The 27,496-nt window shown below is 35.6% G+C and overlaps 2 protein-coding genes across 9 annotated transcripts in view; both read right to left on the bottom strand.

Annotated features, from left to right (window-relative positions):
• The window catches only part of pi4kb (phosphatidylinositol 4-kinase, catalytic, beta), a 36,443-nt gene extending 30,917 nt beyond the window's left edge, over positions 1–5,526 (bottom strand). For 3 of the 4 annotated variants that reach the window (XM_087286009.1, XM_087286010.1, XM_087286012.1), the window contains exon 1: positions 5,401–5,526. The gene's annotated coding sequence lies outside the window, so the exon portion shown is untranslated. 4 annotated transcript variants of the gene reach the window in all.
• A 2,488-nt stretch (positions 5,527–8,014) lies between these two features.
• On the bottom strand, positions 8,015–26,093 carry selenbp1 (selenium binding protein 1). 5 transcript variants are annotated; one of them, XR_015510323.1, is made up of 12 exons: positions 25,888–26,093; positions 24,549–24,605; positions 22,439–22,551; positions 21,370–21,555; positions 18,307–18,427; positions 16,905–17,087; positions 16,483–16,842; positions 13,150–13,275; positions 12,858–12,979; positions 11,067–11,159; positions 10,755–10,873; positions 8,015–8,379 (listed from the first exon to the last, which is right to left on the bottom strand). XR_015510323.1 is itself a non-coding variant. In NM_200570.2 (12 exon segments), coding segments are annotated over 12 exon segments (1,422 nt in total). In that variant the 5' UTR covers positions 25,892–26,072; the 3' UTR covers positions 8,015–8,216.
• Positions 26,094–27,496: the final 1,403 nt, after the last annotated feature.

Genomic DNA, 27,496 nt, shown 5'->3' with positions numbered 1-27,496 from the left:
AATTTTGACACCTTTTCTTTATAGAAATACTGATAAATTTTGCACTATATAGAGATATACAATTATTAACATAGTAAACAGGGTTAGCCCCATGTCTGTTAGACTTTACATTTCCAACTTGCATATGAAAGTTAAAAAAATATATAGAGAACAAAAACTTCCACAATGAACTGTTGCTAAAGCTGAAGTTTTGACCACTATGTGACCACAAATTTTGTAAACAGCAATTCAACTTCATAATAACTCAGAGGAACAGGCTTTACTAAGAGTCACTTCCTCAGGGTCACACTGTTCCACAGCTACGTAGGACAGCGCCATAATCCTCCTCCAGCAGATTACCTCACCATTACCAGCAGGCCGATATCAGATAAAGTGAAGCATCAGTCTCAGATTCCACAAAGCTGCTACATTCTAAAACCCATTGTGCATTAAAGAGATAGTTCACCTAAAAACTAAAACTTCGATAAACATTTAATAGATATTTCAATATTTTGAAAAGAGATTTCCTGAAACCATACAGCTTATGCCTCATTTCCACTAAGCAGTACACTGAAAACATATGTATTTTTGTATATGTATTTTTATAATAGTTGCAAACAATTTATATGAGCTGAATTTAAACAAATTAAATTTAGTAGTGTTCAACTTATTTAATTTCAGCCCAAATAAATTCTTTGCAACCACTTACCTAAAAACAAAAACTGTGTAAACCCAACGAACCAATTTTTTTCAGTGTATGGTTCAGTACAGTATGATTCAGGCTTGCTTTTAACTGTCAATAGTACCCTTATTTGGTAGGCGTGGTGTACAGCAGAATGTTGTGACCGACAGCATTCTCACTCAAAGAAGCAATCACTCACATATCATGTCTTTTGCACACTCAAAAGTAGACATGCATCATGAAGCGTGCACAAATAAACTAAGAAAACTGTGTTCCTCTCGCTTTCCACACATTTTTAGATGTGACATGCAAAAGAACTCATAAAAAAACAGAAGATCCTGTTCATGCTTTTGGAATGTGGCTTTCTGTCACAAGAAGATGACAAGCTTTATTTGATTTCAGGTTGACTATGGGTTATTAATGGACTCTGTCATTGCATTATCACGGTGTCGTGTTTTTGCTGTGTATTTAAAATGAGGCTTCCAGTTTTGTTGCTCTCTTAGCTAACAATTGTCTGTAAACCAATCAGTGTTCCACAGTGAGACTAACTCAATCCTATAGAAGGGCTGCACATTATTTGAGAAATCAGACATTGCGATATTTTGCTTTTCTGCAATATATATTGCGATATGAACCAGATAGCTTGTATAGCTCTATTTGGGGGGATCATTAATTTAGATTGGTTGGGTTGATTTTGTAAGGATGTGAATCATGTATAAAAAAAAGGCAAGGCAAGTTTATTTATATTAGCACATTTCATACACAATAGTAATTCAAGGTGCTTAATTATATAAAAAAAATAATAAAAACAGATAACAAGATGTTAACAGATTATTAAAATGTGTTAATAAACAAATTGCAAGCAAGAATAATTACAGTAGAGCAAAAAAAAAAGTGTTTTATGGTTTCTCCTGAGAATCAAACATTAAGGTACAAAAATTGAATAATAAAATGAAAATAAAACTGTACTGCATTAACAACTCAGTAAATTTATTCTTCATTAAAAGTTACAAATGTTGTACGAAGGGATGCTTCAATCAATATCAGAAGATATTTACATTTCACGACTCAATCGGTACTTGTTGATCTGGCCGACCTAATGAACCAATCACAAGTGTCACGGAAAATGCTCGTGCGCGCCCGGGTTATGCATCAGCAGCACAACAACACATGAGCAATGTTTCCTAGTTGTTAGTCATGTTTTTATCTGTTTTATCTATTTTTTTTTGTAAAGCTGCTTCTGACCATTACATGTATGCAACATCCTTAATTTATTATCTTAGGTAAGGGGAGATCTCATACCTACAAGGTAATTGTGCTTATACAATTACAAAATAATATAAAGCTTGAAGAATAAGAATCAGTATTTGTATCAGCCGATCATCATGACAAAGAGTCGGTGCGCAGTATCGGCTGCAAAAATCCTGATTGGAGCATCCCCTACGTTACTGTGCCTCTATTGAAATGCCTTTAAAACACAGCATGCAAATGATAAAGTTTCACTCTGTTATAGTTATACTTTGCAATACCTTCACAATGTATTTTCAATTGTTGATCAATTATAAACCCAACACATGCGATGTGACTACTGCGAACACGCACGTTGCGATATCGATGCTGAAATGATAAATTGTGCAGCCCTATACTTTACTGTTGTGCTAGGTACCCTTATGAAAGTATCCCAAAAAAAGTGGTATGGTACAGTTCAATAATTTGGTATTTCTGAAGGTGGAAACAGAAATAAATGTGTATCGTACTGAACCAAATTGTACTGTTAAGTTGAAACAAGCCATTAGCGATTCGTAAAATGCAAGTCGATGGTTACCATCCATTAAAAAGCAAAACAATACAAATATATTTGGCTCCTGAGCAAAACAATAGGTCTGTTATACTTAAATCCACAGGCTCGGAAAGTGGTTGAGTCAGTGTGTTCACAACAGTCTGAAGTGCAAGCTTTGTGTGTGTTAGTTATTTATCAAAATGGTACTTGGATGGTTCAACTTATATAAAGAAAACCATAAACAAACAGCATCAGCTCATTTTTGAGACTGCACCCACATGTGTTCTTATCTTAAAATATATATCTCTACATCTTGCACTTTATAATGTTCCAATAAGGTTTATCAGGAGTCACAAGTTATAATTTAGTTTCGCTGTAGATGTTTTTTTTTTTTTTGGAGCTCTGACTGTGCTGGTAGTCATTAATATGCATTTTAAGCTTCACCTAAGAAAATCAATGGTTTAAGATAAAAATCTTCTTTAATGCCAAATAAAAAAAAAAATTAAAAAAACTTCTACATCTTGGATGCCCTGAGGATGAGGAAACTAACATCAAACTTTTATTTTGGGATTAATTATTATTTTCAAAGTCATCACAATGTCAGAAAAAGGTATTTTATGGAAAGTTAAATCACCTCAAGACCTGACTCTAATTTTGCTTTCATGCTTTAACAGCAGTGATGAAAAGTCCTCAAGTTAACAGTGGAAAGTCTGATGAATTTAATTAGTTTAACTAGATGAAAGACAAATGAACATGAGCACAAGCCATTGTGCTTACTAGATCACTGAAATTCAAAACCAGATGTAGAAAGCAACACACACAAAAAAAAATCAATCGAATCTGATTCTGAAAGTGACGAGATTACAGCACGTGTCAGCTGATTGAGGCTGAGTCATCTGTGATGAAGATGCCAGCTCTCCTCTCATATATCACATGCAGAGTCCAACTCTGGCAGACGTTTCACACTGAAATTACAGTTTTATGTGCTGTTCTTGTTCGCCAGACAAGCCTAACTGATATCAGTAAAAGTTGCAATACCGATCCAAACATTTAGACTTCTCGAATTGCAATGGAAAGACTGAATTCAATCCGCCTTTGCCCTGAAATGTGAGAGCAGGACAGTGTAAAACCCTTTTTACCAACACCATCATGACTTTCCACAATCATTGAGGTAAAGTTGGCTTTATATTCGCACATTCAGACTTTATCCTTAATAATATCATCTCAGAAAAGTATTATTTGCAAATCCTAAATAGGGAAATAATATTAGCAGCCAATGACTATCAAAAGTACAACATTGTTCATGGTCAATTAAATAATCCTAATGATATTTTGAATTTATACTTAACTGCTATTTAAGACCCAATATTCAAATTAGCGTGTTTAACAATATAGGGAACATTAAATGAATGTTAACATAATACCAACTTTACCTTAATTACAAAATCATTATCCTCAAACTAGCTGATTTGATTTATATAACTTAGATTACAAGACTGTCACAAAGTTAACAAATTGAGGTAAAGTTGGTTTTATTGTTGAATATTCGTTCAGTGACAACTTGTGACACGCTCCCTATATTGTTTATCATGGCACTTTGAAGTACTTTGAATACTCAGTCTGAAATCAAATGCAAGTACGACTTGAAAACAACATTAGCACTATTTATTTGAGCGTGAACAATGTTTAATAGTCATTGGATGATAATACAATAGTACCATTTAGATTTTGCAAGTCTTTTTTTTGTGTTTTATTATACTATTAAGGAGAAAGTGTGAATGTGTGAAAATAAAACCAACTTTACCTCAATCATTAATAAGCATTGAGGTGTAGTTGATTTTATATTCATACATTTGTTCAATGACAACTAGTGACATGCTCCCTATAGGGTTTACCATGGTACTTTGAATATTCAATCTGAAATCAAATGTAATTATGACTTCAAAACAACATTTGCACTATTTCTTTGACTGTGAACAATGTTGTACTTTGATTACATTGGATTTTGATACATTGGCTGCCATAATGTTTTGACTATTTAAAAATTGCTTTTCTGAAACTATATTATTAAGGAGAAAGTCTGAATGTGTGAATATAAAACCAACTTTACCTTAATCATTAATAAGCCATGAAATCCAATAATCCTGAGATCAAACAAACAGACTGGAACAAAATCAACAAACTTAAAGCCAAGTAAGAAGTGAGCAGCAGTGATAGAGTTGATGGATCTTTGGGTTATATGAGAACAAAAAGATGTAGAGATACTAAAATAATAACAGTTTATAAACATTTAATCGACTTGCCATAAAAACACATCCAAAGACACAAGTTTTCTATGTTTTGAAGCTTTAGGTTTACAGAAATCAGAGCACAATCACAACTAGCCAAATATTTGGAGTTATGAAAGCTGATATGATAATAATGCCCACATTTATACTGCGTTGCGGTTTGCACTCGTAATATTGCTTGTTTTATTACTTCTCTAGCTTTTAACGAATCCACAACAACACAAATACATGACTTATAACGTAACAGCCTTATGTCAAAATAAACAAGCACAATGCATTAGAAATCGATTTAACTGCTTTTCAAATAGCCTGCTTTATTTTAAATGTAAAGTATTAAGCAGTCTATCAGTCTGATGACTTTTGCACTCAAGTTAGCATCTGAGCATGTTTAGCTGAGACCTTTAATAGACACGTCGACTACTTTTCTCTTCCGAAGACCTCAACAACAAAATGTTCATAAAACACATTAACAGTATGTGTTCTGAATAGAGAAAAGGTGATAAAACAATAATTACGACTGGACGTTCAAATATTATGCAGGCCTTAAAGGATAAGCCTCATAAAAATACAAACGGATGCTACACTTAGCCAAGCGGCTAACGAAACGTCTCTACTTTATAACGCTCTTCTACTTTCCGAACGACCAAAAACAGCGTATGCGTATGACTTACCTCAAAATAAACCGGGCGAAGGCTTAAGTAATCGGTTTATCTGTGTTTTAAGTGCCCCATTTGGGAGCTGCGCGTCTCCTGTTGCTGTATAGCCGGTGTGGTTCGCTAAGAAAGTGAGTGTAGGATGACACGCCGGGCTGCCCGCATCAACTGCCTGATTCCAGAAGACCCACTTACTGCCTGCGTTTCAAAACACACACTCAAGCCTTCTGAGACTGCATTCACGCCCCTGTAGGTTATACCCATGGATGTTACCTTGGTAGGAAGCTCACTAGGCTTTGAGACACGGCTACAGAGAGTGATAAACATTTCTATGCGTTTTATTGAAGGGATAAAATATTAGAGCTGAAAACACCAATGTATGTATTTATCGCATTATTGTCTATTAATATATGAATAAAAGTACTACTTGACTAGTTGAAGTTATTATTTTTTATTACAATTAAATAAATATAATAATGTAATTGTTAACATTTCTTCTTATTATTTGTACATAAATATGGATTTTCTTTACTATAAATTTAATAAGGGTTTAATCAGAGACTTTTAATGAAATATTTGTTAGATTATCACTAATCATAAATATTTTAATGATCATTTTCATATTTATATATTTACCACTAATCATATTTATTGTTGTACATTTTACAAGTTGTACTTGAAGTGATTATTTATTGTTTTATTTTATTTATTTTTGGAAGAGAGAGTGTTTTGTATGTTCATGTTTTATGTCTTTATGTCCATTTTTTGTTGTCACTCTGAGTTTGTGTGTGTGTGTGTGTGTGGGGCACGGTTAGGAAAGGAGGACTCTTGACTGCAAACCAAATCTACCCTTGGGTAAATAAAGTAACCTAACCTAATATGTGGGAAATGTAATGGATACACTATAAAATACGAGGTAAACACTACCTCTTTTATATTCCTTTATTTGAACAAAGTGATATGCCTCTCCAATAGTATGTCAGCCACAATGCACTCAGTGGAGCTAGTGAAGTCACTGTGAAGGGTAGGGTCAGGGGTGAGTTAGTTGTGTGCATTAATGCATTGCATGCAGCTCACCCTGCAACTGCACAAAGTTTGCTTACAGACCCCTCTCTCCCTATCTGCAAACTTGAAGTGATAACTTTTCAAAATTGTAAACAAAAATAGCAATAGGCCAAAATAAACTCATTCATTCATTTATATATATATTCTGTTTTTCTGGGGCCAGCAGTCTTAGGAGAGAACCCCAGATTTCCCTCTCTCCAGACACTTCCTCTAGCTCCTCCGGGGGGATACCGAGGTGTTCCCAGGCCAGCCGAGAGACTTAGTCCCTCCAGCATGTCCTGGGTCTTCCCTGAGGCCTCCTCCCGGTGGGACATACCTTGAACCAGGCCCATGCACAGACCCTTACAGGGGCGGTGGATGATCGCAAAGTGAAGAGGGTGGGTGGTGTGATCGCAAAGTGAAGAGCTGAAGAGCGGGGGTAGGTAGGCGTCCAGGAGGCATTCAAAACAGATGCCCAAGCCACCACAGCTGACTTCTCTCGATGTGGAGGAGCAACAGCTCTATCCTGAGCTCCTCCCGGGTGTCAGAGCTCCTCACCCTGTCCATAAGCATGCACCCTGCCACCCTACGAAGGAAACTCATTTTGGCCACTTGTACTCGAGATCTTGTCCTTTTGGTCATGACTCAAAGCTCATGACCTTAGGTAAGAGTAGGGACGTAGATTGACCGGTAAATCGAGAGCTTTGCCTGTTGGCTCAGCTTCTTTACCACAACGTACCGATTCATCAAATGCATTACTGCTGCCGCTGCACCTTCCATCCTTCCCTCACTCCAGCCTGGAGATGGCAAACCACCTTTTTCCGATGGAGCACCATGGCCTCGGACTGGGAGGTGCTGATTCTCATCCCAGCCGCGTCACACTCGGCAGCAAACCGCCCCAGTGCATGCTGAAAGTCCATGTTCGATAAAGCCAACAGAACAACATTGTCTGCGAATAACAGAGATGAAATCCTGTTGTCCCCAAACCGGACCCCCTCCAGCATAAGGCTGCGCTACGAAAATCTGTACATAAAAATTATGAACAGAATTGGTGACAAAGGGCAGCCCTCCCGGAGCCCAACATGCACTGGAAACAAGTCTGACTTATTGCTGGCAATGCGAACCAAACTCTATTCATACAGGGACGAGACAGCCCTTAACAGAGCGCCTCTGACCCCATCTCCCACAGCACCCTGCACAGAATGCCACGAGGGACACGATCAAATGTCTTCTCCAAGTCCACAAAATACATGTGTGCCAAACTTAACTAGTGTTTAATTCCTAATGCTAAAAGTATTACTTTTACTGTCTTGCTCATTAGCTTAATTAGAAAAATACCCCTCAATAATAACTGGATGTAAAATAATAACATATGTTCAGTTAATTTTTAAGCACTGTTCTCTTTTTGAAACCCAAAACACATCATAATGGCTTTATATTAGATTGTTTGAAACAATAAAATATGTATGCTTATGGTAATGATGAAAGTTTGTCCTCTTTCTGTGCACTTGCATAACATGTTTAAAATCTACTTTGCAATTCTAATGATTCTGAAAGCCTTTCAAAAACACCTGACAAATCCAAAGAGTTCACTGGAATACAAAATATTTATTTTACAAATAGTTTGGTATTCATTTTGATAATAGTAATAGATGTTACACAAAGATGATGGAAATTAGTTTGTGTTATATGATTTGCTCCACACAAAAACTAAACGTGATCATAATAATGACGTTGTATCTGAGGAATAATAACTCTTCAACTTGGAACGACATGGTTTGCTCCAAGCTTTATAGCCAGATATCAGAAGTACAGTCTCCGCCAGGATACCGGAGCTCATGGGCGAGTGCAGGACCTTCTGGCTCCGCTCCGAAATCCACAAGGAAATTCTCGTTGAGTTTTAGGCCTCCTGTATCCGTGTTCACGTCAATCTGCATCATGACCGAACCCTCCCTGCAGCGAATGAAGAAGGATATTGCAGCATTATAAACAAATCCGAGGTTACTTTTGAAACTATTCAACCTTCATAAAGCATTTGGCTCAGAATGGACTCATTTTTTTTTACTAGAATTGTTTTCATAAAGGGATCACAACTTTGTTTCAAAAAGATCACCCAAAAACGATGACAATGTCCTCACCATTTACAGAGTTTTTTTTCTTTCTGTTTGTGAATGAGAATGATGGAGAATGATGCAAACTGGTAAACATTGACTTCAGTTGAATAAAAATAAAGGCTACTGGAGGTCAAAGTGCTGCTGATTTCTAACATTCTTTAAAATACTTTCTTATTTGTTCAACAGAAGAAAGAAACATAAACCGGTCTGTAACAAGTGAAGGGTGAGTATACTTCAGTTTTGGGTGATCTGTGAGTTTTTACACTTATTTAAAAAAAAAGTATGTTCCATGTTTTCAAACTAGATGTATGGAGTACTATTAGGTGAAGTAACATTAGATACTTTTAACGTTTCAAAATAAATGTTTAAAAAGGTTTGCATATAGGAATAATTTGGATAGTACTTTGACTGAAATTGAAGATGTGAATGGGTAACTTTACCCTCTGTGTTGATTTTTATTATAGTTATTTAATTATTTATTTGTTTGTTTGTTTTTCTTTCCTATGTTGAATGATTTACCTCAATGCATTGCATTGTCCACAAAGGGTGAAGTAGGGTCGAAGGGTGGATAGAAAATAATGTTTACTTGTGCATAGATTGATTTGATATTGGAATTGTAGATGTGAGATGTGAAAATAATACATATACTGATGCAAATACTTTTGCTGTGGTCCCTTTAACACATTTTGTTGAATTTAAGTTGCATTGCATCTGCACGCTAACTAATTCATCAATAAATTATAAGTACACTTTTAGGTTGGGGTTAGGGTTAGTGTAAGTTGACATGCACTTGCAAAGTTTCTTATAGTCAGTTAGATGTCTGTTGAAGGAGCAGTATCAGCAGATATTCAGGAGATATATCAGTCTACTACTACTCAAATTAGAAGTAATTAGCATGTAGTTACAATAAAACGTTTAGTCAACAAAATGTGCAATAGGGGCCGTCAAAATAAAGTCTTACCATACTTTTTTGTTAAAAAACCTATTAGGATTAAACAATGTCAAAAAAGCTTTTATAAAACACATTTTCATTTCTCTGATCACACATTTTTGGAGATTATATTTTAAAATTGCAGCATGTAATACTGAGTTTGACGAAAAGGAGTAATTGCAAATTGCAGCAGTAACTGTTAATAAGAACGTTATTATTTGGTAACTGGTAGGTATTTTTAATAATGCCTGACATATTTAGGACCAAAATCATTTGATCAAATATTTAAAAAATGAATTAATTGTAATTTTAAATCTTTATAGTTAAGGTTAATACTGGTATTTATTGGATTACATTACTCTATCTGTATAAAATTCATACAATGGTACATTCAGATGAGATTCATCATCAATGCTGAATTTAAAAAAAAATCATCATAATTGTTGGATGTGGTTCATATGTAATTTTAAATTTTCAAAAAAAAAAATGTATAAAAAAATAAGTGAACCGCAGAAGTAATAATTAATCATAATAATTCCTTACATTTATATACAGTACACGCGGCAGCCATATGGCACCAGACCACACACCAGCTGATTGGTGGAGAGGAGACAGAGTGATGAAGCCAATTATGATATGGGGATGGTTAGGAGGCCATGATGGACAGAGGCCAGTGGGCAAATTTGGCCAGGATGCCGGGGTTAAACTTCTACTCTTTTCTAAGAACATTCTGGGATTCTTTATGACCACAGGATCTCAGTTTAAAGTCTCATCCAAAACACGGCGCTAACTGAGCAGTATAGAGTCCCCTTCACTATACTGGGGCGTTAGGACCCACACAGACCACAGTTTGAGCACCCTCTGCTGACCTCACTAACACCACTTCCGTACTGCAGGTACTGACCAGGCGCAGCGCTGCTTAACTTCAGTCGGCGACCATGTGAGAGTTGCAGAGAGCTAGCTAGTAACATGGTATACACGGTTGTATTTCAGTACATTGTAATTGTACTATTATACATTACTACTATTTAGTAAATTACAATTTTAAATATTTTCACATTACTTATCAATAAGTAATTATAGTAAGTGATTTTGAAAATAGTAATCAGATAAGCTACGTAATCAAATAGTAATCAGATAAGCTATGACAGTTTTATAAAACTAAGATTCTTTTTGTCTAAATGGAGCCAGAATGTGAACACGACTTTTTAACAATTTCTGAATGGCTTACAAGACATCTCTAATTCCCACCAAATAAAATCACTTTGGTTGTAAAGTCTCACTTGATGAGGTCGGGGTAGAACTGCTTGTCCCAGGCGCTGTATAAAGAAGTGGTGACGTACAGCCGCTTTCCATCCAAGCTGAGCTGGAGCATCTGAGGGCCTCCCTGCACCCGCTTTCCCTGATCACAAAGATACCGTTTAAACCTCCAAGCAAATGATGTTCTCTAATTGCTCTGTTTAGGTCTGTTTGACCTAGAGATTTGGAGGACGATAAGCTGGGTCATCTGGCAATTAGCTTCAGGCTGTTTTCTCCTGCATAAACCACTAACACAAATGCGTACACAGAGCTCAGTTAACGAGTTTAAATGGTACCTTCAGTATACGTGGTGTTGGTTGGCTGTCCAGTTCTTTGTCCTCCAACACTTTCACCGGTCCATCTTTCAAGACGCTGCCCCCAAGGAAGACCTTAAGGGGATAGTTAAGCGAAAAATAAATAACAACTATAACAATTATTTACAAACCTTTAACCCTTATCTGAAACTTAACTTAAAAAAAGTGAAGGTATAAAGAATAGTTGGTCTCATTTTATTGAAATTACACAAAAATACCCAAAACAGTCACAAACATACACACGCACACACACACGCACACACACACGCGCACACACACGCGCACACACACACGCACGCGCGCGCACGCACGCACACACACACGCGCATGCACGCACGCACGCACGCACACGCATACACACACACGTTTGTTTTTGTGAAAAGTGGGGACATAACATAGGTTTCCATTCATTTTATACTGTCCAAACCATATATTATATTGCCCTCACCCTACCCCACCCCTAAACCCAACCATCACTGGAGACTGTGTGCAGCTTTACTCTCTGATTAAACTTATTCTGTAGGATTTATAAGCATTTTGAGAAATGAGGACGTCACCAATGTCCTCATATTTCACCTCCTTTTTGTAATAGCTGTGTCATACCCATGTCATTATACAGATTTGTGTCCTGATATGTCACAAAAACACGTACATACACACACGTAAACAGTCGCCCCTTTCTGTCAAATTTCTGTGGGAATAATATTAATTTGTGAAGACAGATGATTCTAAAAAGCATCAACAACTATAAGACATTTAAAAGGCTCTTTGCGGCCCTTTGTTGGATAAAACATTTTCTTTTGTAAACTGTAGTCCTTTTAGTTTCATCACCAACCAGCAGATGGCAGAATTCTACACCTAACACCTAGATCAATGTTCAGAAATAACTTAAATTGAATTCAGATACTCATTAAAATGACTTTTTCTTAAAAATGTAATATTTCACATACAGGGGAAAGGTGTAATTGAGGATTTTTTGTGGTAAAGTAGGTGCAAAAGTACTTCACATCTCCCAAAATACATCTTTAGCGTATAGCTGAAAATTAAACAAATAAATAAGATAAACAGTTTGTATGGGTAAAGTGTATTTATTTATAATAATTATTATTATAAGTATTTATAATTATAATTATTCTATAAATTGTTGGGGTCATATAGAATACAAGTTTATATTACAAGATATCTTACAAGATTAGTTCACAGGGAATAAATACAGTTGAGTTATGTTTTCTGTTGAACCCCCCCCCCCAAAAAAAAGATATTTTGAAGAATGTTGGAAACCGGTAACCATTGACATCTATAATAGGAACAAAAAATTACTATGGATGTCAATGGTTGCTGCTTTCCATCATTTTACATTTTTTTTTTAAATATTGTCTTTTGTATCTTCAACAGGAAAATGAAATGCAAACAGATTTGTGACATTTTGGAGTGAACTGTGACTTTAAATGTATTTTTCATAAGTGTCAAATTTCTATGTATCTCAGCTTTCCATTGATGTATGGTTTGTTAAGATAGGACATATTTGGTGATGGTAAAACAATTTAAAAAATCTGGAATCTGAAAAAAAGACTTTAAAGTGGTCTAAATTATGTTTTTTAGCAATAGACATTACAAATCAAAAATTGGGTTTTGATATCTTTACAGTAAGAAATTTGCTAAATATTTTCAAGGAACATGATCTTTACTTAGTATTGTACTACTGCGCCATTGCTTCGCCCTTAATCAATTTAAATAAATGTTTTTCGAACCTGTTAAACCATGTTGTCTTACCTGACCAACCATTCGTGGATTCTTCCTGTCAGTGATGTCATACTGTCGAATGTCTCCATGAAGCCAGTTACTAAAGTAGAGGAAGCGATCATCCAACGAGATTAGGATGTCCGTAATGAGACCTATGGAAAAAAAGAAAAATAAATAAATAAATGAGAGTGTCATAATTTTAACATTACAGAACATTTTTAAAGACTTTGTTCAGTTGCACCTTTTCTCCAATATCCTGCTAAGGACTGTTGTTTGTTACTCAAGTTTCTATTAATTAAAAAAAACATTAAAACGCACAAACCTGGCATGTCAGGAAGAGCCCAACCTTCCACTTTTTTACTAGGAACTTTGATGACTTTCTCCGCAGCCCAGTCCCCCTTCTGCAAAACAAAATATAAAGCTAAATAGTTCATTCTTTAAAGTGCCCCTATTATGGATTATAAAAGATTATATTTTGGTTTTTGGAGTCCTCAACAACAGGCTGATATACATGCAGGGTCAGGTTTTCCCAGATCTGCATATGCAACAAGATGAGACAACTGATGAAACAACTACAGATTCATTTGAATGGCGATTCACATTAACGACTCCGAGTCGACTCTTTCTTTTTAAGAGTCAACAACATTATACATGATCCACTTTCATTTTAGAGCCATTACAACTAGGCATGAAAGGTAATTTTCAAAAATCCATAATAGGGGCACTTTAAAAATGTAGACTTGTAGAGATATATATACTAATATTAATAACATTTTAATGTTGTCACGATACTGAACCTCCATTTCCCACTAACAACTGAACGCTGCTGAGTGCATTCTTAAACAGTGCTGATTTGTCATTGTGCTATTGCACACTCAACAGAAATGACTGTGATTGGCCGTAAAGGTCATCAGTTCACCGAACTCACTGCTGTTTAGTAGGGATGTAACGGTATCAGAATTTCACAGTACGGTAATACCTCGGTATGAATGTCACGGTACGGTATTTATTGAATCATTTACAGGAAAAAACAAAACTTATGAAAATACTCCAAAAAAGTGCCAAAAGTGTCAATGACATACAAATTAGTCATCTATCTGTAAGCTTTGAAACAGGAACTTCAATTTTAATAACAAAAAAATATTAAACCATGTAAAAAAAATAAAGTTTCAATTTAGTATTGTTGAAAACTCATCACATTCAACATTTAATCACTCACTCACTTAGATAGAGATGGATTTAAAGGAAAATTATCATATAAATATAATCTGGTAAAAGCTGGTATCTCTGGGTATTTACAATGTCCCCTGCAACAGAAAAAAACCCTCTCCTTTGGGACTGAGGTTTCTGGGACAAGAGAGATATGACTTGGCCCAGGTTGACAGCAGTGGGTAACGTTGTGCATTGTCTTTCCCCCACTTGAGAGGACAAGCCATGAGTGAGATAGAGGTCTCATGTCTGCATCAATCTGAACAGTGTGCTGTGTTTCTGCAGTCCCCATGATATTAGTCGTATTCCCCAACTTGCAGGCACGTGCACACACAGTGCTTAACCTATGCAGTGCACATGCCCTTTTTAGATTTGGATAGAAAGTTCCCTTCCAAAATGATCAAAAGTGCCCCCGCGACGCGACATACCCTCCGTCCCCGCTTTACAATACGCGCGCGACAACACAGCTGATAAGAACTCGCGCGACAACACGGCTATTCAGTACGCGCGCGACAACACAGCTGATAAGAACTCGCGCGACAACACCACTATTCAGTACGCGCGCGGCGACAACACCCGCTTTAGGGTTTTCCAGCTCTTTTTGATCCCCGCTTCTAGCAGCACACTCCATTTCCGCATTACTGGATCTGTAGTGACAACAGACCGCAAGGGATTAAGGCCAAGCCTGGGCTGATGGGAATTGTAGTTTCCGGTACCTCCCGTTCGCTTCATTCGCCTGAGCAAATTTTCTCAGAAGACCTATAGTTTTACCGAGTCATGCGACTTCGGTAATATCGAAAAAAATTAATATTGCGGTATGACGGTATTTACAATACTGTTACATCCCTACTGTTTAGTGAGTGCAACCACAGATACAGGGACACTAGAGCATTTTAAAGCAGTGAAGATCAGTCGATTCATCAGGATTGCTCGTATGTCAGCTTATAAACAGACCAACTGATCTTCACGGCTCCAGTGTCCCTGTATCTGTGGTTACACTCAGTAAACAACGGTGAGTTCCGTCTTTTGCCATTGTTGTTTCTAAAGAAACCTGGATAGGTGACAAGACTTTTGTATGGTAGTGTATACATGTATATACATTAGGGTTGGTTTGATAGGCGATGTCATCGTCCATCGCCGATGGCAGATAGACATCACAATGCTAAGCCGGCATAGCGATCCTCCGCCCCGCCCCCTTCACAGCTGCAACCCGCTTGCGAAAATACACACGGCCCTGTTTGAGCTAATGCGTCTTAGTTTTAAAATGCCAATTTAAAAGGAAAACAATCCACATCCACACTGGCGTTTCATCTAGCATTTCTGAACAGATCTCTCCATCCACACTATACAGCTGAAAACACACATCACGTGACCCCACACACAAACTCTGTCACGCGCTGCAGAGTCTGAGCTCTAGTGGCTAACCTAGAGAGCAGTGCACGTCAGGCAGTTTATTAAGGATGTACTGCTGGATCGATTCTCACTATAGTTGTGAAACATGACATTTAATTAATCTTGTCTCCATCTAACGACACTTCAGTCTTTTGAATCTATCAGGTAACGTGTCACAGCGTCAGTACACTTCTTCAATCTTTCACTTTCATGCTTGTACTTAGTAATTTTAGTGAAAACCTCAGATACTGTTGGTTGGGCACTTTTTTTTACCAACCAAGTTTGTTGATGCCATTATATTGACACAGATCACTCTGCCTATTCCTTTCCAAAAGTGATTGACAGGTGGTAATTTGTGTGTAACTTCTCATTACTTATTAATGTTTTGGTTGTGGGGAAAACAAAGACTATGCAAGTCATGTTGTTGAATCGGTAAGCTACAAATAATTAATTTGTTATGAATTAATTAATTATTCATAAACAATTTATTCACCGCCATCTGCGACTATGATGCCATCGACCATCGCGATGTTTTACATTAGACATCGTGCAATGCCAAATTGGTCGACATTGCCCAACCCTAATATACATATTTCTAAAGTTGCAGTTTACTTAAAATTTTCACTGGATGTTGGTAACAACAGAAGAAATCCATACAATGCAAAGAAAACAAAACTAATTAATTTACAAATTAAGGTATGTGTATTTAATTAAAACGACGCAGAGAAAAATTAATGAATACATGAAGAAAGGGAGGTGTACAGGCAGTGATAGCCCAGACAGCAGCTGATATCTCTCGGTAGTTCTTCAGCAACCCTTTGCCCTTCATCAGTGAAAATTAATATCAGCTGCTTTAGTCCAACATCAACATTATTAGGATGATGAAGATGAAAACGTGGTGGACAATTAAGCAGGACAATGACCCAAAACGCAGCCAAGAAATCTTTTAAATGGTTTTAGAAAAAGAAAATCGAGCTGTAGAATGGCCTAGCCAATCACCTGACTTGAATCCAATAGAAAATACAAACTCATTCACATTTTTTTATTTTTGTGCTAGAGTTTTCAACAAAATCTGGTTCAATTTCATGTCAACAGCTCCTTTAGAATTAATATTCCCAGGAAAAAATGTGACGTGTTCAATACTTATTTCCGCCACTGTATACATCCACACACACATAAGCATACGCACACAAGCAGACTAAAACAGTTGTAAGGCTTTTTTATACACTTGCCGGAGTCTTATAGAAGCGGAAGACGGTGCTCTGGAGTGCACAGCCCACAAACCCCTCAGCCGCAGCCGGGTCATGCAGAAAGCGGACCTCTAGAGGAATAGCGCCCTCTTCCCCCAAATCCAGAGTCTGAATGCGCTTGTGTGTGGTCCAGTCCCAGACGTGGAGCCGCTGACCATAGTGACCTACAAACACCCATTATCACCACTGCCATCTCTTCACAGAACACTCTTGAATGCGCACATACCAGCTTTGACGTCAGCAGGGTTGAAGCCATTTCCCAGTGCTTTAGGCGCTCCCCATTCAGTGCTGATCATGACGTTGTGGCGAGGCTGGTACCAAAAGTCATAACCAAACGGCGCCGCGTCTCCTGGCTGCTCCCAGTTACCAATAACTTCGAACGTCTCGCCATCCAGCAACACAAAACCGCCTTACAATAAAATGCCAAATTAGCCTAATTAGCATTTTTAGTAAGCACACAGGCCATGTTTACACCTATTAAGAAACATTTTGGTCAACTGGACCACAAGTAGAAGAGGGAGACATGCTGTATTGCAGTTTATACAAGATTCTGTCTGGTTCTCGAATCTGATTGGCTGATAGCCGTGAGATATTAAAGTAACATCAGCACTAGTACAGCCTCGTCACCCTTGTGTATTACTCCGCCCACTTGAGTGGAAAGCAGAGGACTACAGTTTGTTAAATTTCTAGCTGTATTTTAATTTTAGCCAGTTATTTAAAAATTTTCCACACCTCTTTTATGATTTTTAGAGATTATATTTAGGTATTGTAGTTATTTATTTATATCACTGTTTTTTTTTTCAAAGCCACTGAATAATTATTTTTTATATTGTATAAGCATAAAAAAGACAACAGAAAATGATGAATGATGAGGATTGAAATTGGAAAAAAAATCAATTGTTGTTCACTTTTTTTAACTATCAATCCAAATCTAGAATTATTATATGCCTTCTGGTCAGCATACTCCAACTCAACCTGTCTAAGAATGAGGTCAGTAGATGGAAATTAGATGGTCATTTGTAGCAGTTCAAACACTATCAATGTAATGAAAATCAATCTGATTATCTGAATTTTTAAACTGCCAATTTAAAGGTCCCGCGAATTTTTTTGTTATTTTAGTCTGTTAGTTTTAAGGTTATCTATTAGCTAGTGTGCTCCAAAACAGCAACAAAATTCATGTTTAGAAAATATAAAACTGATAGAAACATCAAAAGCTAAATGGATCACCTCATACTTCAGTTTCTCATCCAATCATGACCAATCAAATGCTCTCTTGTATCTGACATACCCCGCCCCCTTCAAGATGCTTTTCATTTGGTTTTCATTTGATGCGCTTGAGCTCAACCACTCTGTATGTAAACAAAACGCCATTGGCTGTTTATTTAAAGGGGAGGAGCTACTTTATGCCCCACCCTTTCGTAATTATTCAGTTGAGATTACACTGAATAAAATATGCGCATTTTAAAGCACTTCACATGACCTTTAAGTACTGAAATATAGACAAGATAAAAATTTTTGACCTCAATTACTTCGTATTTGGCATCATCCACACGTGATTATATTGACAAAGATGCATTTTAATACCAGGTGTAAACAAGGCCTCAGTGTGATGAACGCAATATTCTTACCCTTCCCATTGCCAGAGGGATCGCCCATGGTGCTGATCATGATTTGGCCACTGCCCAAGCAATGAGAAGTGTGAGGGTTTGCCAGACCGCATTTCCAGAACAGATCTGTGGGCTCCACTGTCTGGAGGAGGAGGAGAGAGATGGTAACAATTCACAAATTTGGCAGGAACTAAACATTTGTATATAACAGAAAAAATAACACATTTAATGTTAAGCAATACATCACTGATAAACAGAATTCATTTGGAGCCCAATCACTGGGATAACAGGACATGATGTCAAGCTCTGGGCTTCATTTACAGTCAAACAATGCACTCAAGATTTCTGTTCCGCTGTACAAGTTTTCTCTTAACTTGAGTCTGGGGATCAACAGAGGATAGAAGATAATTTATTTGTTTGTTTGATAAGACACAAAAACAATTATTGATTATTAGGAGGTTACTTAAAATCAAATCAAAGGTATTTGATATAACTATTGTGCAATGCAAATTTCAGATAAGGGAAATTTAAGGAAATGCCAATAACTTTGATTACATGTCAAATATTTGAATTACTTATAGACCTTTTTATCCATTGCTGCATGGGGGCCGCCAAAGCGACAAGCATCTTCCGGTAGGATGCTGAGAAGTTCTGTGTACAGCCTTTACAAATGGCTAATCTTGATCAGAAAATGGCTGTCAATGCCGTTTTGAATAGCTTAGGGAGTGTTTTTGTGATCCACAACTTTGATTTTGAAAGGTGTGTGTTAAAGCCGTTATACTTTTGTCCAATGTGGTTCAGACACAAGAGAAAACGCTCTCCTAGTTAAGTGTCTGCCATCAGATCAGATGGTGAAATACCATGTTAGTGTTCCCGACCTGTCAGCTGTTATACTGTGCTCAGCAACTCTTCAATGTACACACACATGCAATAGATCATTGCATTATAGAGCAAACCATACTACTGGTATGAAACTTAACAGGTATGTAATGAAGCCATTCAATTTCCCAACAATAAAAGTACATTACTGATACTTTGCTGGCTAATTTGCATGTTGATTCTAATGGGGAGCTGTTTATGTTTTATTTAATTTGTTTGTATTACGTAGTATTTACCATATGTTTTTTTTTTTTTAAATGCCACTTTATTTTCACTTTGTGCCAGTCTTTCCAGCACTGTGTTAGTGGGACAGTAAGTGTGTGTGTCAAACATTTTGGCGTATTACATTTGTTTGGGCTGGTTATTTATTTGAAAAAAAAGAGAAAAAGTTCACTTCAGCGATGACGAGGCTCCATTTAAACGGCACAAGATGCCGTCTGACGATAATGGTGAATGACTCGCAAAATGTTGTTTTGCATTCCTTTTAGATGACTTTTTAAAATAATCAGTCCAGTAGGTGGCGCTGATCAAGAGCAGTATTAGTTCAAAGACGGTAAAAGCAAGTGAAATAGATTAAAATTATTGTTTCAAAGCTGTCCAAATGTGACTGTTTATAAGCATCAAGCTGCCAGAAATTCTTAGCATCCTCCTTACACATACACGTAAAGCATAATGGATAATTTTGCATTCTAAAAAAAAAGGTCTATTGTTTCACAACAATATAATATAATATAATATAATATAATATAATATAATATAATATAATATAATATAATATGATATAATATAATATAATATAAAACAAAATAATATAAAATAATATAATATAATGTAATATAAAATAATATAATACAATGTCATATAAAATAATATAATATAATGTCATATAAAATAATATAATATAATGTCATATAAAATAAATTAAAATAATATAATATAATGGAATATAATATAATGGAATATAATATAATATAATATAATATAATATAATATAATATAATATAAAATAATATAATGTCATATAATATCATATAATGTAATAAAAAATAATATAATATAATATAATATAATATAATATAATATAATGCATTAAAGACAAAATATTTAAACTGTTAAAATATTATTTTATACAGCATTAAACAAAATTGGTTTTATTTAATATGTATGCATGTAAATCCTATATTTAATTATATATAATGCTGTAAACATGTATGATTTCTCTTATTTAAATAAATTTTTCAAAGACTGTATTTTTTAAACAGAGCACATTACAATTTAATGTGCATAGATCTGGGCTTTTAGAAGAAAAATCAAACTAAATATACACTCAGGTTTTCTGTAAACTGCAAAACTGGCTTAAACTGAAGTTCGAGGGGCAAACATATGCTGTTTATAAAGCTTAATTATTTGTTAAAATGTGTATTTAAGTGCAAATATTTCTTGAAAAAATATATGTATTTGGATCAGAATGATGTGAAGCAAATATTTTTAGACATACAGCCAAGTGGGTCATGTCTTCACCATGGTGTGAGTTTGCCAGTCCAGGTTTACTAACCCTGAAGTGTGAGCTACTTTAGCGTGCAATAAAAGATACAATTAAAAGAGTATGAACAGAATAAAAAAAGCTTTCAGTGAGATCTCCTTTTAAGTTTGACCATTTCTCATGTTCATCTGCCCATATCCATAATGGTATGCCTATATTAACATACCTTATTATATATACAGGGCTCAGCATAAATAAGTACCCCCTCACAGATCATTATTGTTATTTGATATTTTCAATAGGATGCTTTACAATAATAGATTTGTGCGAATACATAAGATTAGTCTGTATCAAAACTAAAACTAAAACCACTCTGACAAAAAAAAAACAAGATCAAAGTCCAAGAATATAAATTAAAATAAATTCAAAGAAAAAAGAAATCAAGAAAACCATAACAATAATAATAATAATATTATATGATGTAAATATAATTTTGTTGACATTTTGTAGTTTGTATTTTGTTCTCAATAACTCATTTGAATTTAAATTTGTTGTGACCAAACTCTTATTTTAACTGGTACAACTATTTATTAAAACAGATTTGTTTAAATGCACCTAAATATATTGGCCATATAAACTGAGAAATGGATACAAATATTAATTTCCAAATGGGGTACTCATTATGCTGAGCACTGAACATCACAGTATATGCTCAAATGGACCTTGTGAAGTCGTGGGGCCCGAGGATCCGTTCCTACATCAACGACGTAGATTCTGGAGGAGATGAGGGACGGCAGAATGAGTCGATTGCGCCTTTTGGAGGGATCGTCAAAACAGCTGCTGCAGGCGTTCCAGCCGGAGTGGTGCAACTCATCCTTCAGATTGGGCATGGGCAGCCTGTGAATCACCTACAACAGGACATGTTGTTGTCGTCACACTCCAGTGAAACAGGTCAAAATGTACAGTTGAAGACAAAATGATTCGCCCTTCTGTGATTTCTCCTTTGTGATTTCCAAAATGATGTTTAACAGAGCAAGGAATATTTCACAGTATTTACTATAATATTTTTTCTTCTGTGGAAAGTCTTATTTGTTTTATTTCGACTTGAATAAAATCAGTTTTTAATCATTTTAAAAAAAAGTATTGCTTAATGAATCTAATAATATTGACCTTAAAATGTCAATATTATTAGATTCATTAAGCAATACTTTTTTTCTGATTTTTTCCGAAAACAAACCGTTGTTATACATGATGCCTAATCACCCCAACTTGCCTAATTAACCTAATTAAGCCTTTAAATGTCACTTTAAGCTAAACACTAGTGTCTTGAAAAATATCTAGTAAAATTTTATGGGTCACTTTATTTTGATGGTCCGTTTGTTGAATTTAAGTTACATTGCATCTACATGCCAACTAATTCTCATTAGATCATAAATACACTTTTAGGTTGGGGCTAGGGTTAGTGTAAGTTGACATGTACTTGCTAAGTTTCTCATAGTCAGTTAAATGTCTTTTTAGCAGCAGTATCAACAGATATTAAGCAGGCAGTCTACTAATACTCAATTGGACCATCAAAATAAAGTGTTACCATTTTTTGTGCTGTCATCATAGCAAAGACAAAAGAAATCAGTTATTAGAAACGAGTTATTAAAACTATTATGTTTAGAAATGTGTTGAAAAATCCTTTCCGTTGAAAGAAATCGGGGAAAAATAAACAAGGAGGCTGTAATTCAGGGGGGCTAATAATTCTGACTTCAACTGTATACGTTTATTAATTAGGTTTCACTTTACCTTGCAAAAGTTGGGGGATTGTGGGTTGATATCAACAGTTGCAAGGTAGTCAGGTTTCTGGATGTCTGTGTTTCGGTAAATGCATGGCAGGTAGACGATCTCTTCTCGAGGTCCTGCAGGATAAAATTATGTTTCTTACGTTTAGAAATTTAGCAGAGACTTTTCTCCAAAGCGACTTATAATCGAGGAGGCATTCAGCAATTGAATGCAGGTGGTTTGAAGCACAGTTTAGGTTTTCATAAATATATACTGATCTTTGTTTCTTAGAACTGATAGATTTCAAAGTATGAACCACAAATGGGTCGCCTCACAGCAAGAAGGATGCTGGTTCGAGTCCCATTTTTTTTCACCTGATTTCACTCCCGGTTTTCCATCACAGTCCAAAGACATGCAGTATTAGTGAACTGTATGAACTAAATTAGGCGTATAAGTATGTGTGTGTGTGTGTGTGTGTGTGAGTGAGAGAGTGAATGTGAGAGTGTATGGGTGTTTCCCAGTATAGGGTTGCGGCTGGAAGGGCATCCGCTGCATAAAACATATGCTGGAATAGCTAGGGGTTCATTCCACTGTGGTGATATAAAAGAGACTAAGTAGAAGGAAAATAAATGAATAAAGCACAAATGCCTAAACACTGACTGAAGTGAACTTAATAACAATTCTGCTATCCCATGTTTGCGATACAATGGCTCTACCAATAAGACACAGTCTCAAATACAAAATAATAGTGGTTATTTCATTTTCTGTTATTAAATTACTGATGTTTTTATATGCATTTAAAAATGTAGTTTCAATAAATCTTTGGGCGACACAGTGGCTTAGTGGATAGCACCGTCGCCTCATAGCGAGAAGGTCGCTAGCTCGAGTCCCAGCTGTGTCAGTTGTTTTTTTCTGTGTGGATTTTGCATGCTCTCCCCATGTTCGTGTGGGTTTCCTCCAGGTGCTCCAGTTTCCCCCACAGTCCAAAGCCCCAAATTAAACTGGCTCTAGTGTATGTGTGTGAATTAGTGTATATATATGTTTCCAAGTACTGGGTTGCAGCTGGTAAAACATAGGCATCCACTGTGTAAAACATAGGCTGGATAAGTTCTGCTGTGGTGAACCCTGATGAATAAAGGAACTAAGTTGAAGGAAAATGAATGAATGAATGGTTAAGAACAGGTTAGTCATTATATAAAGTTAAATTAAAATAACATTCTAAATGTCAGGAAGAAAATAAAGTTGTAAAAGCAGATAATTTACAATTCTTCAGTTGAAAAGCTTTTATAATAATAAATGAGCCTAAAATAACCAAATGAAAAGGATACCATTTTATAGTATGACTATGGCAAAATATTAGTTTTAAAAGTAAACATTTTATTACAGTGATTTATTCTTGATTGATGTTACAATCTGAAACAGACAAATCAAGAAGCAAACTCAGGGAACGTGATGTAGCTTCCATAAAAACTATTTTCCTCTTGACTAGGATACACAGTAAAGCCCTAAATTGTTATTAATAAATTTTGCACCTCACTTCATAAGTGACTGAGTATGCACAATGCTAAAATAAGTGTAAAGCAGTCTCCTCATATTCATCACATTTCCATTTTTGCATTTTCATAAACAATGTTTTGCTGGATAAAATCTGTGGAGAAGTTTATAGGATATTTCTTTAATTTTATTTCTAACATGATATTTCTGTGGTAACAGCCACACTTTTCCAGCAAATCAGTTGACTCTTTAATAAACACTGAGTATAAAGTACAGTAATAATCTCTCTTTGCAGAACGGTATAAATAGCCTTTTTATTACACTTGGTATTTATAGTAAAACAGGTTTTGCCAACGTAAGATTTGATTTAGTAATATCAAAAGACCAAATATAACAGTGGTACTGTTTCTGGATGACGAAAGAAAAAAAAAAAGAAAGAAACAGCAGAAATATGTCAATCTGAATGTGAGGAGGACCTCTAGTGGTAAGGAGGAGCTTGCATCAGATCTTACAGTGATAATAAAGCTCAATTTCCTGAGTAAAGGTCACTGCTGTTTTGTAATGATTGTGCAATACTGTGTCATATTTACATGCATGATATACACATTATCTTATGCATTTTTAAAGAAAATCTACTTGCCTTTCATTGCATCCAGAGGGGTTTTATATCCAGGACCACATCCTGAACAGGTTGAAGCTGCAAGCACACAAAATGGTAAATCTCAGATATCATAATGTAAGACAATCAAAAACTGAAGCAGGTGTTTCTGAGATCAATTCGAACACAAATCTTGTTAAAGTATTTAAACTATAATAAAGTCTAACTGAAGGTTTTTTTATCGTGCATCACATGATTGTGAGTCTACAAATTGTGTTTGTTATTAAAAGGCATGATTTATTTTCAAGTGAACTACATTTTTTCTACTCTATAAAAGCTTGAAAGAAACACACACACACAAGCCAACTTCAACAGATGGGTAATGTTACAATCTAGAAGACTCAGTGTCTTGCCAAGAATTGTTGCACATCCTTCCCCTGCTTGTAAGAAAAATATTTATGGGTTACATGAGGGTCAATCCCTGCAATGACCAAGCAAAAAAGAAAGAAAGAAAGAAAGAAAGAAAGATAAGATTGAAAATGATAATCTCTCTCACACACACAAAAAAGTTGTATTACTCATTGTACAGTAATGGAAATTAAAGTCGATTATAAAAGTTACTGCCTAATGCCACACAAACATTCACAAAGATCTGTTTTAATATTGTAGGCCATTTTATAAAGTCTACTCAGTGTAAAAATGTTAAACTATAAATACTGTGCACTCCAAATATACAACATTATTTTTTTTAATTAACAATGCTTGAACAGTAACAGAAAGGCATTAATACATTTTAGAATTACACAAAAGACTGAGATAACAATCGAACTGCATACATTCACAATCTTCCCATCCTCGTTAATATTACATAAAATGTAAATAAAAAGATACCATAAATTAACAAAAAAAAAATGCTAAAGAATCTTAAGTAGCAGGGGAGTTAAAGTTCTCAAAATATGCAATTAAAATCATTATGATGAATATAAATATCTGACTTTTTAGCTTTTCATCTCTTTTAATGTCTTTAAATATATCACAAATTCTTCTTTAAATACCACTAGTCTTGGGGGAATTTAAATAATGCATTTATGAATATTGAATTTTAATAACATCAAATTATTGAATATATAATATCTTTTTCATACTTAAGTAATAGGAAAACTTCCCATGAGAAGACACGTCTTATAGATTCAAAGCTACAACATTTGCACGAACTCTACTGAATAATTTTGACAGGTAGGCCTGTAGTGTGTAAATAAAGCAATTCTCTCTTCCAAACAGGAACTATTGCATAATAACATACGAATAAAGTCGAATGTTGAAAATAAAGTTTGGCTGCAATGGTCAAAGGTGCATTAATCAGTTCTGAAGTGACACTTACCCATATTCTGCTGCTGCTGCTTCCACTGGCGAAAACTAACGTTAAATAACGCGGCGAAGAAGATGCAGATTTTGTTGTTGTTAAATCAACTCTTTCCGCGGCTAAACCACGCGGGACTGAGATAATCCCTAAAAAACACACCCGGATATAAAGGATAGGAAGATCAAATGTCGATTACCACCTCGGTCTGTGCAAAAAAAAAATGCGCCTGCAAACAGGAAAGACGGCCCCTTCTGGGGGATCTGAACTCTGAGTTGAACTGGCCTGGTGAGTGGTGACTGAAAAGCAACTTGCTGCTGACAAACCGTTTCAACGAACAAAAACAATCACACATCTATTGATGTTTGTTAGAGATTAGTTGTATTAACGCATGAATTCCTAATCTGCAGAATGTGTGCTGTTCAGAACTAAACCAGTTCCTTCATTTTAGTAAATGTCCATCAGTTTAGTTTAAGTTACAAAAAAAAAAAAACACTCGACTTTCTTTGAGACCAAAAACTAATAGTATGCATTTAATCCATGTTCACAGAGTTCCATTTTTAGATGAACTTAAAGATACAAAAGAAACAAAAATGTAACTCATAAATAACAGAACTTTTGTAACATCTGAAACAATGATTTGCTAAGGGCTACTCTCTGTGCACAAGTCCCACACATGCATACACTGGTGGTGCACACATTTTATTTATTTTTGAATCACCAAAATTGGCTATATGGACAGCTAGTGTTCCTTAGCCAATGATAACCCTTTTGAAAAAAAAAACAGCTTAAACCAACCTAAGCTGGTTGGCTGCTTTAGTTGGTAGACCAGCCTGGTTTTAGAGGTGTTTTGGCCATTTCCAACCTGCTCTTGGCTGGTCAAGCTAGTTTTAGGTGGTCATCTCTCACCCTGACCAGCTAAGACCAGCCTGGAAATGGCCAAAACCTTTCTAAAACCAGCCTAGGCTGGTTTAAGCTGTTTTTGTTTTCAGCGGGGAGGCTTCAAGTGAAAGCTTAATTTGACTTTTTTTAATTTTATACGGTTCTTTTAACCGCATCAATGTTGTAATGTTATTACAATACATTCAGTTAAATAAACTTCAGCATTTATTCAGTTGTTCAAAAACTCCATTGAAAATTCTGGGGTAAACTAAGTTGTCATATTTTAAAGAGATGGTGGGGGAGATGAAATTTAATTAAGTGCTTCTTGCTCTGAAACCCACTTTATGGCGTATATCTATCAGGAGATGAAGATCACCAATTTTTTAAGAAATCAGACTTTAAACGTGGCAATTTTATACTGGAAAAACAGTTCAACTGAAGCTGGCTGGCTGAAATTAAGAGTCTGTGTGCATTTACCCCATTAAATTAATAATCAATGTATTAATTGTCAACATTTATTGATGCATTTAAAACGCTTTGCCTAACTAGCACATAAGTGCTCCAGAATGGGGTATACGGGTCTCAGTACAAGCATCATTAAATCCAAAAGTGGCAAACTGTTAAACTTTGATACTAGTGGGTCAAAGCAGGAACAAGTCTAGCTATTTTGTCTTTACAGAGTGTAAATATGCCTTTTGATTCATAAAACTCCTAATCTCATCACTACAAATTAACATAATGTGTTGAT

The sequence above is a fragment of the Danio rerio genome, chromosome 16, assembly GCF_052040795.2.
Source record: "Danio rerio strain M-AB ecotype USA chromosome 16, GRCz13ab, whole genome shotgun sequence".
NCBI lineage: Eukaryota > Metazoa > Chordata > Actinopteri > Cypriniformes > Danionidae > Danio > Danio rerio.
The sequence above is the reverse complement of the archived record's forward strand: the minus strand, read 5'-3'. Positions and strand labels throughout refer to the sequence as shown.

What these genes read in the sequence shown, in the direction of transcription:
- selenbp1 (XM_087285388.1), bottom strand. An exon ending in GGCTCTTCCTGACATGCCAG is followed by an intron (nt 12,980 to 13,149) that starts GTTTGTGCGTTT and finishes TTTTTTCCATAG; the next exon opens with GTCTCATTACGGACATCCTA. An exon ending in ATCCACGAATGGTTGGTCAG is followed by an intron (nt 11,160 to 12,857) that starts GTAAGACAACAT and finishes TATCCCCTTAAG; the next exon opens with GTCTTCCTTGGGGGCAGCGT.